Source organism: Trichechus manatus, unplaced genomic scaffold (genome assembly GCF_000243295.1).
Source record: "Trichechus manatus latirostris isolate Lorelei unplaced genomic scaffold, TriManLat1.0 scaffold00044, whole genome shotgun sequence".
Classification (NCBI taxonomy): domain Eukaryota; kingdom Metazoa; phylum Chordata; class Mammalia; order Sirenia; family Trichechidae; genus Trichechus; species Trichechus manatus.
In genome coordinates, this window is record NW_004443980.1 from 8,673,723 (window position 1) to 8,684,715 (window position 10,993).

General features: G+C 41.0%; 1 protein-coding gene across 1 annotated transcript in view; it reads left to right on the forward strand.

Annotated features, from left to right (window-relative positions):
- The window catches only part of LOC101350804 (carboxypeptidase B2-like), a 66,754-nt gene that overhangs the window by 33,944 nt on the left and 21,817 nt on the right, over nucleotides 1–10,993 (forward strand). Inside the window, exon 8 of the mRNA XM_004376640.2 lies at nucleotides 5,323–5,416. Coding sequence (XP_004376697.1) covers nucleotides 5,323–5,416 — 94 coding nt within the window. The remainder of the gene's footprint in view (nucleotides 1–5,322; nucleotides 5,417–10,993) is intronic.

Below are 10,993 nucleotides of genomic sequence, written 5' to 3' on the forward strand. Positions count from 1 at the left end.
GAAAGAGGTAAGTGGTTAATGTGGATGGTTATGACTACAGCTGGAAAGAGGCAGGTGAAGACAAAGAGGAGAAAACATGCCCCCTTTGGGGACACAAAATATCCAGGCCGAATTATTCATAGAATCCTGGGTCCTTGGCAGAATGGTTGCATTATGAAAATATAAATTTTAATTTTTATTATGGAAAATGTCAAATATCTAGAAAAGTGGGAGCAATTATAAACTATGTGATTGTCATGCAGCTTCAACAATGATCAACTCATCGCCAGTCTGTCATCTCCATCCTCCTCCACTTCTGCCCTAGACTATTATTGTGAAGCAGATCCCCCATATTATATCATTTCATCAATGACTATTTCAGTATACATCTCTAAAAGAAACCCAAACCAAACCCATTGCCGTCGAGTCGATTCTGACTCGTGGGGACCCTATAGGATGGAGGAGAACTGCTCCACAGGGTTTTCAAGGAGCAGCTGGTAGATTTGAACTACCAGCCTTTTGGTTAGCAGCCAAGCTCTTACTTAACCAGGGCTCTTTAAAAGAAAAGGGCTCTTAAACAAACAAACAAAAAAAGACCACAATATAATTGTACTGTACCTAAAATTTAACAATAATTACTTAATACCATCAAGTATCTAGTCAGTATTCAAATTTCCAAATGTCTCACAACTTTTTAAATCATTTATTTCTTTGATACAGGATTCATCTAATCTTCATATGTTATGCATGATTAGTTAATGTAATGTGTCTTTTAGGTCTGTTTTCGTGTATAATCTCTCCCTCCATCTCTTGCTCTCTTTTTTCTCCCTTGCAATTTATTTGTTGAAGAAAAGAGTTTTGCAAGGCTGGGTTTTGCTGATTGCATTGCCATGTTGTCATTTAATGTATTCCTCTGTCCTCTGTATTTCCTGAAAATTGACATTTGGATTCTAGAGGCTTAATCAGATTCAGTTTTATTTTATTTTTTGACGAGACTGCTTTATTTTGATAACGTGTTCTCCTATCAGAATTGGCATAATGTCTGGTTGTCTCTGTTTTTGTAATGTGAGCTGCCGTTGATACACAATGCTGGGATCCATTAAATCTTACTAAGAATAATGTGCATAGTATTTCGATTTGCAAAATACTGAACTGCAAGAGTTAGAACAGCATTCTAACCTAATTTGCATCTTAATGAAATTGCATTCTAACCAATATGTGAATGTAAACCTCTATCTTCTAACTCAATCATGAGCACAAGTATAAGTATCATGGTCAACTTCATATATACTGAAAACCATTATTACTTCTAGTCCATCCACATTACAATTCATGAAAAATTACTCACTGAATATAAAGTACAGTCCTTTATAATTTAATGAGGGATACATAAGAACATAACCGAGCATATACATATATGTTTTGAAAAACCTACTAGAGTGGGTTTTCACAAAAGAGAATGAGAATAATTGGAGTGATCAGACATGAAATGATACAGGAATTATTTCATGGAGGAGGTAATTTATGCAGAGCAGAGGGAAGTGGTGAAGGAGGTTGGTGAAAAAAATCAACTAGGTGAAAGGAATACTGTGAATAAAAGTTTGTAGTTGGTGGTAAATGAGAACTATGTAGCACAGTGCCTAACCAACAGTTGGCATTCAATAAACGGTCACATTTACATGCTGATATTACAGTTGAGAAATGGAGTTTGTCATTCTCGTGGAATCCAAATTTATGGAGACATGGAGGTTAAAAGTGATCCACCCAAACTATCTCCCAAAGATAGTCTTTGAATCATTAAACATTGAGCTGAAAAAACTGATTTTCTGTAAGTCGTCTGTAAGTCAAACAATAGGCTAGCTTAATTAGTAAAGAAAGTGTCAAAAACCCAAATTCACAGAAAAGCACCAAAAAATTAGTGTAACAGAATATATTTGTTGTGAGTAGATATGATAGATATGACAGGAATGAGGCAGCATCACCTCAATATATCAGGAAGACTCTCCAAAGAGGGGACAGTGAAAACAGGTTATATAGGTCATTGTTATGTTAATTTCTCAAGAGATAGCATCAAAGTACAGGGCAGGTTACAGAAACTGTCACCAAGGACATGCCATACATCCTAACACAGCCTCTAGTCAGACCCTGGAGTTCCTGCTTCTCCAAGCTGGCTGCACATAGATAATTTTCCAAAAAAAAACCTAACGCCTAAGGCCAAGTATCTCCACTAAGCTGTTTACTAAGCTATTTTTGACTTGAAGGTGACTTCAGGGGACCAGTTCCTTCAAGGTTCCAAAGGACACCTAAGGGCGGATGGCCTGAGTGGGTCACCCCAACTCCATGGACCCAGAAATCTGGATTCCAAGAGAATCAAAACCAATTTTGTCAACTTTGCATTAAGCATAGTTCTCTTTTAAAGAATTACTCATGTGCAGTCAGGTTCAGCAACAGAAACTCCAAAGGTCAGACTAGGAGCTATATTTAAAGGTAAATTGGTAATTATCTGGATTGTTCTTCAGGAAAATGTTGATTGTCCACAAGTTATTATGTAAACACTATCCTGGCCCTGATTCCACGGTGATGTATAATAGCTAGTGATAAGCTAGGGTATAAGAATCTGTGAAAGACTTTTCTTCTTTGGAACATTTTTGGCTCTCTAGTTAGAAATATTGCCCTGATTTGAAAAATCACATATTAAATAAACTTCAATCAATTTCTATTATTGGCTTAAAATTATTTTTGTTTTAACACAATGAATGTATGATTTCACCTGAATTAGTAGAATTCATGTTCCGGAGACCTGGTGGTGCAATGGTTAAGAGATTGGCTGCTAACCAAAAGATTGACAGTTCGAATCTACCAGCCGCTCCTTGGAAACCCTATGGGGCAGTTCTAGTCTGTCCTATAAGGTCACTATGAGTCGGAATGGAATAGACGGCAATGGGTTTGGTTTTTAGTTTTTACGTGTTCCTACTCCACAGCTGTGCTTTGCATGTGACTCTGCCAACTGATCCCTGCAGTTCGAGAACCTGATCTCCTCTGGGCAACTGTTACTACCAAACTGCACGTGATGCAGTTGCCCCATCACCCAACCCCACGAATTAAAGTCTGTGCAGCAGCCATTTACATTATCAAACTTCCCAGCTTACCGAAGAACCCAAACGGGGAAAGTGTCTGATGTTTAAAAACCAGAGTTAATCAGCACCATTAAAGGAGCAGTCTGGCTGGAGGTGTCTTCACATCTCCACCTCCTGCAGCTTTTAAACGAGTGTGTGGAATTGTTGTAGGGGAAAAATACCATAAAGTTTAGTGAAGCAGAAAGAAAGTTATATTCGGCATATATTCAAAAAGGTAAAAGTGGGAAACAGACAACCATGCTGCCAGAGCCATGTCTGCCCGAGTCCAAGGAAATAACAGAACAGACAAAAGCGGGAAAACGGACAAGCATGCTGCTAGAGCCATGTCTGCCTGAGTCCAAAGACCATTACAGAATCATCAGTATATATTAACATTACAAATGGGCAAAACCATTGAAAGCTTAGCCTTTTCACAGACTGGCTAGAAACTGTGATCTTACATTTTGAATGGTCTTTCTTAACAATGATTGGTACAGGTTTCAGTCGGGAGGGTCTTCATTGGTCCAACAAATTTCTATTCACTAGATGGTAATAGAAAAAGATAAGAGTGGAAAGTCTTTTGTGCTCTGCTTGATTGGCTTTATGTGAAAGCTTCCCTAAAAGATATTTTCCAAGATAATCTTAGCTATTGTCTTTATACCTCAGGGCCCAGTAGATGTGTCCTTGTGAGTCCTTGTGAGCAGTTGTGGGCCCAGCCCCAGTTAGGTCACATTCTCCATGCTCAAGGACAGGGAGTAAGAACTCCAATATTATCTCCTAAATCAGAATTCAAGTCAAAGTGAGCATTGAAACTCAGGATTCATAGTTTTAATTTGAGTTGAGACATAATTAAAATCACTTTACCTTAAGAAAGGTAAAGAAGAAGGAGCTCAAAGTGTTATTGTGCACAAAATTAATTTAAAGGGAAGAAGACTAAATGAGGTCAACGAGCAGTGACTGAGTTATCTACTGCTGCAATAGCAGACATACCACAAGTGGATGGATTTAAGAAACAGGAATTTATTTTCTCACAGTTCAGGAGGCTGGAAGTCTGAAATCAGGGAACTGGCTCTAGGGAAGACTGTCTCTATTTGTTGGCTCTGGGGGAAGGTCCTTGTCTCTTCACCTTCTATTCCTTGGCCCCTGGACCATCTTCATGTGATGTGGCATCTTCTCCCATCTCTGCTTGCTTGCCTCTTGCTTCTAATCTGCTCCTTTTATATCTCCAAAGAGATTGACTCAAAACACAGGTTACACTAATATTGCCATATTAACGTAACAAAGAAAACTCATTGGGTATTATCACAACAGGCACAGGGGTTAGGATTTACAAGACATATTTTGGGGAGGCACAATTAAATTCATAACAAGCAGCTTAGTTGAACCAAATCAAATTATTACCTTTATAGGTCAAAATTGAGCTAAATTAGTTTTATTTGGTTCAAGCCATCACAGAAAATTTTACCAGACAATGTTAAACAGGTAACAATAGATTTCATTGAGGGCTATCCAATAGGGGAGTGAGACCAGACCTAAGTCTGAGCTCCAACTCTTTGAAGCAGAGGTCAGCACGGTTTTCAGACTGAAGTGAGCTAGTGGAAAAGTACTGAAGGACATTAGGGGAAGGTTAGGCAATGGGCTGTGTTGATTACATGGAGTTATCTCCTGAGTTTACTGTTAAGGGCAGATGGAACATGTTGTATCTGGATTCTGTAAGGCCAGGATGAGAGAGAGGTCAGGGGCCTAGAGTCCAGAAGAAGCCTACCTAATGTTTAGGCAAGCTGAGGGGAGCATTAAGGCCGTCTAAGACAGCCCTTTTCTGAAACACACACACACAAAAACCCAAACCTATTGCTGTCAAGTCAATTCCGACTGACAGCAACCCTATAGGACAGAGTAGAACTTTCCTGTAGAGTTTCCAAGGCTGTAATCCTTACAGAAGCAGACTGTCACATCTTTCTCCCACTGAGCAGCTGGTGGGATCGAACTGTTAACCTTTCAGTTAGCAGCCAAGAGCTTAACTACTGTACAACCAGGGCTTCTTGGAACACAGATAGTTTAAGCATGATTGAGAACTGGATAGAAATAAGGGCTGTGGGAAAGGAACGCTGTGAAGAAAGTGACAGAATGAAGTGAGGGAAGAGATAGGGTTGAAGGAGAGAAATCCAACCAGGCTGCTTGGTCTTTGAAAAAGCATCTATTTAACATGATCGTCTTGTTTATTCAGAATCGAATGTGGAGAAAGAACCGATCTTTTCATGAGGACAATAGATGCATCGGAACAGATCTGAACAGGAACTTTGCTTCCAAACACTGGTGTGGTATGTTGTGTGCTTTGTTTCTAGCCATGTCTCATTAAAAGAGGGATGTTCTTAGAGAAAGGCTCGTTAACTCTAATTAAGGGGAGGCCTATCCGCATCAGGAGTCCCTGGGTGGTACAAATGATTAATGTGCTCAACTGCCAACTGAATGGTTGGAGGGTTTAGTCCACCCAGAGGTACCTGGAAAGAAAGGCCTGGTGATCTATTTCTGAAAAATCAGCCACTGAAACCCCATTGAGCACAATTGAACTCTGACACTCATGAGGCCGCCATGAGTTAGAGTCATCTTGACAGCAAATGGTGGTAGTGGTGGTATCTGAGTCAGGGAATAATTTAAATAATAAACTTTCTGGGTCAATATAATGACATGAATGTTGACTAGAGTCAGAAAATCACTTAACCTCCCCTGACAGCTCTTTCCTCATCTTTAAAATAACCTGTAAATCCCTGCCATCTAGTCGATTCCGACTCACAGTGACCTTATAGGACAGAGTAGAACTGCCCCCTAGGGTTTCCAAGGAGCGGCTGGTGAATTCGAACTGCTGACCTTTTGGTTAGCAGCCGAGCTCTCAGCCACTGTGCCACCAGGGTTCCCATCTTTAAATAATGGAGAGCAACTACTTAAGGTTGCTTCTAGCTTCAAAATTCTTTGATTCTAGAATAATAAGGAAGTGACTGTTAAGGAGCCTACTTCAATAAACAAATAACATACATCATTAGGCTATCAAAGACCAGGGTTTGGTGGGTACCTCTCATGTCCAATTACATATGTAAAAGTTTACTTCCACAGTGTTTGAAAACATTTTCCCTTTGTTTTCACTGGTGGTATAATGGTTAAGCGCTGGGCTGCTAACCAAAAGTTTGGCAGTACAAACCCATCCAGCAGCTCCATGGGAGAAAGACTTAGTGATCTGCTCCCTTAAAGATTCCAAGAAATAAAACTCATTGCCATTGAGTGGATTCTGACTTATATTGGCCCTACAGGACAGAGTAGAACTGCCCCATATGGCTTCCAAAGCTGTAATCTTTACAGAAGCAGACTGCCACATCTTTCCCCTGCAGAGTGGCTGGTGGGTTCCAACCACCGACCTGTTGGTTATCAGCCACGCTCTTAGCCAATGTACCACCAGGGCTCCTTCCATAAAGATTACAGCCTAGATAATCCTATAGGGCAATTCTACTCTGTTACATGGAGTTGCTATGAGTTGAAATCGATTTGACGGCACCTAACAATAACAATCCGCTTTCTTAGCAAGCAGTGATGTCACTGGAGGGGTGTGGGTGATGTGGACTGCACCGCCTGACACTGTCAGAGGGGGTGACACCAGAATGACCCGAGGGTCCACGGCGGTGGCAGCGGTGGTGCTGAGGGAGGGACTGCTAAGGCAATGGGGTCACTAGGGTTGGTGTCACCCATCACCTGTCACCCAGTGTGGTAGCTTATCACCTCCCCCTCCCCCCATGTTCATGCACCTGTCGCTAGGGTTGGTGTCACCTGGTGCAGAAACTAATCACCACCACCACTACCATAAAAGCTTTCCTTAAATTGTTGCATAAAAGGGCTCACCCAAGGCCAGAGGCTGCTGTAGCCAATGAAACCAGTCAGGGAGTCAGAGAAGCAGCACCCAGTGTGAAAAAGACCTGAATAAATACAGCTAACAGTTACTACGTGCCAGGCAGTCTGCGTATTTCATCTGCTGGTTTCATTTCTACATTTTATAGGTGGGGAAACAGAGACTTGAAAAGTTAAGTCATTTGCTCAAGGGCACATAGCTAGTAAGTGGCAGAGCTGGCATGTAAACTCAGGCTGACTAACTCCAAATTTATTGAAACTGTCATATGTTTTCTAAAATACATACTGTGTTTTTTGTGAGAGTTTACACAGCAAATTAGCTTCCCATTTAACAATTTCTATAAATACTGTGCAGTGACATTGATGACATTTTTCACAATGTGTCAGCATTCTCATTATTTTCACTCTTGTTGTTCTGTTTCCTTTAATCTAGCTTCCCTGTCCACCTTACCTTCTCATCTTTGGTCTAGGATAAATGTTGATCGTTTGGTTTTATTTAGATGATTATTTAGAGGAGCACAGTACTCACGGGTGATCTTATTTATTTTATGAGCCAATCTGTCATTTGGCTGAAACGTGAACTCTGGGAATGGTTTGAGTTCCAAGTTTAAAGCGTATCTGTGGTGCAGTGAATTACTTAATATGATCCTTCTAGCTATAGTCTTTGTAACTGCCACCAAATGATTGTGTGGGACTATGCAAATAAAGCGCTTGTGGCCCACCAAGGGGATGGGATAGCTTGCTAATAATATAAATAAGGTGCATGGCATACTTGTTGGGGTGGGACTATGCAAATAGTTGTATGGAATCCTAAGTAGGGGATTGGTCAGTTTTGTGATCCTGTTAGGCTTAAAAGAGCAGTCAATCCCAGAGCAGAGGGGTGACCTACTCCACCAAGAAAGAAGAGCTAGGAGTAGAGTGGATCCATTGGGCCTGGGATCCCTGCGAGACCTCCTAGACCCAAGAGACAGAGAGTGAGAGCTGTAATACCAGAGACAGAGAGAAGCAGAGGCAGAGAAACAGCAGCAGCAGAGGCAACAGAACCAGGAGACCAGCAGGAGATGAAACAGTGGGCTTCCCGATCCACAGAGAGAGACAGCTGAGCATCTTCAGGCTGATGCTTGCTGGCAGAGCAAGGTGCCTCTGGGCACTTAACAGAAATGCTAAAAGACCTTTGTAACACTTGCCCCAGCGGACAGAGGCTGAGCTGAGAGGTCATGGGACCAAAGGCCGAAGGCTGGAGAGAGGCGTGCCTGCAGGCACAGCTGAAAAGAGGCTGTCCTGAGCAAAGAACTGTATCCTGAGCATTCCTGAACCTTAATTGTAACCTGTTACTTCCCTAATAAACACCATAATTGTGAGTATTGTCTGTGAGTTATGCATGACTGTTGTAACAAATTATAGAACACAGCAGAGAAGTAGAGAGTGCCATGGGAAGGACGACTGATGTCAATTCTGATGTCAGAATTGGTAAAAAGTTTGGACGGTGGAGGCATGTGTGACCTCTCCCTCATAGGAATCAGCCTTGGGCTGTTGATCTTGATTCTCCTTCCCCCTTGTGAAGTTAAAAGAGGTCAGATGCCCCCGCCATACCATTTTTACAGTATCCCAGGGTGATAGTCTCAGGTGTTCCTCTAGTCTTTACCGGTCCAGTAAGACTGGCCTCTTTTTTTTTTTTTCAGGAATTTGAGTTTTGTTCTAAATTTTTCTCCCCTTCTGTCCGGGACTATCCTGTCCCTGATTGGAACTGTAGTCAGTGGTTGCCAGGCAACATCTAGCTCTTCTGATCTCAAGGTTGGTGAGGCCATAGTTCGTGTACACTATTGGTCTTGCAGACTTGTTTCTTTTTTGAGCTTTGTTTTCCTTCTTTGTTTTTTGCTCCAGACGATTAGAGACAAATAGTTTTATCTTAGATGGCCACTCGCAAGCTTTTAAGACCTCAGATGCCACTCACCAAACTAAGATGCAGAACAATATCTTTACGAGCTATAGCGTACCAATTGACCAAGTTACTCCACAAGACTATGGTCCTAAGCCCTCAAACCCAGCAGCCCAATTCTGCAAAGAATTTGGTTATGTCTAGGAAGTATCCATAACTGTGATCCCTATGTGCTTTATTTTACATATAAATGTATATGCGGCACATATAAACATGTATACAGGTAGTCCCTGAATTATAACATATTCAAGTTATGACAAACTGCACTTATCACCATCTATTTTGGGGTTTTTTTGTACATCTTATCGTTAATAAGTACTATATAAAATGTCACAACATGTAATTTGCTGACGTTATTATTCTCAGATGTTCACTCACAGATGTTCAAAGACAAAGATCGTATTTACAAAGATACTGATAATAAAAGGCAATAATAATGAAAAGAAACAAATAAACGAAAGAAGTATTTGGTTTACATCAGAACGGACTTACGACAGAGTTGTTGGAATGAAACCTGATCATAAGTCGGGGACTACCTGTCTACATATGCCTACAGATACACCTATACATGCACATTTGTATATTCATATGTGCCTTCCTAGACATATATATGCACATATATCTATCTATGTAACCACACACATATTTTTAGTTGTTATTGTTGTTGCAAAATTCTATATATCATTTACAAAATCATCCCTTAGTCTTGTGTACCTCTTAGTGTAATCATTTACGTTCCTCAAGTTGTGCTTACCTCACCTTATTGTCTTTCCCATCGGCAACATTCACAAGTATTTACTGTCTTGAAAGTGATTCCTCTTCCCTCTCCCTCTCACCCCTGGTAACCACCAAAGGACGTTGCTTTCTATCTGTATACCTATTTTTGTCTTTTTATAATAGTGAGATCATACTATATTTGTCCTTTTGTGATTGACTTATTTCACTTAGTATAATGCCCTCCAGATTCATCCATGTTACAATATATTTTGAGAACTCATCATTATTCCTTATGGCTGCATAGTATTCCATTGTGTGTATGTACCACAATTTGTGTATCCGTTCGTCTGCTGATGGGCACTTAGGTTGTTTCCATCTTTTTGCCATTATGAATAATGCTGTAGTGAACATAGGTGTGTATATGTCTATTCATGTCACTGCTACTAGATCTCTAGGGTATATGCCTAGGAGTAGGATTGCTGGATCATACGATAATTCTATTTCTAGCCATTTTAGTAGGCGCCATACCATTTTCCATAGTAGTTGAACAAATTTATGAGGGTAAGTCAAAAATATTGCTACAAAATCAGAGAAACCTTTACTAAACAAAAATATCAAAATTCGAAGCTGTTGTTTCTTGACGTATTCTCGATATAGGTCTCTACACTTCTGAAGGCAGTGTTTCCATCTCTCTAACCCTTCCCCGAAGAATTCTGCACTCTTCGATTTACACTGTGTTAAAATGATGGTTTTGGTATCCTCCAGGGACTCAAGTTGTGTTTCTTTTAAATGTTCTTCAAGTTTTGGGAACAAAAAGAAGACTGAAGGAGTTCCAGCAAAATGGTGCTCTAGGCAGAAGCACCACACCATCCCTCCACAGCAAAGATCTGAAAAACTAAGCTGAACGGAGAATACAACAATCCTGAAACCCTAAAACATCAAATGAAGAGATAAAGAACTCAGCCAGGCACCAAAAAGAGTGAGAAAACTGACAAAGAATGGAGAGCGAGGAAAGATTCATGCAGAAGTCCCCTACCAGCTAACGCAGTGCAGATCCGCCATCTTGGATTCCTATCAGAGACCAGTAAATGGGGTACGAGAAAGCAACCTCACGGAGCGTCCAGCGGGAGACAAAATAACAGGTAATTTCCGATATACACTTTCCCACCCCCCACCCTTCTTCACCCCGACTCGGCCTCCTCTACTTCCCGCTGCCAGAATCTCTTGTCTGGGAAACACCGGCTGCTTGGATTTCACACACCCAAACGGGCTGGCTCTCTGAGTGCCATTTGTTGGCTGCTGGTGTTGCTTTTTTCCGCTTCTTTTGATTTCTTCCTTACCTCTCACC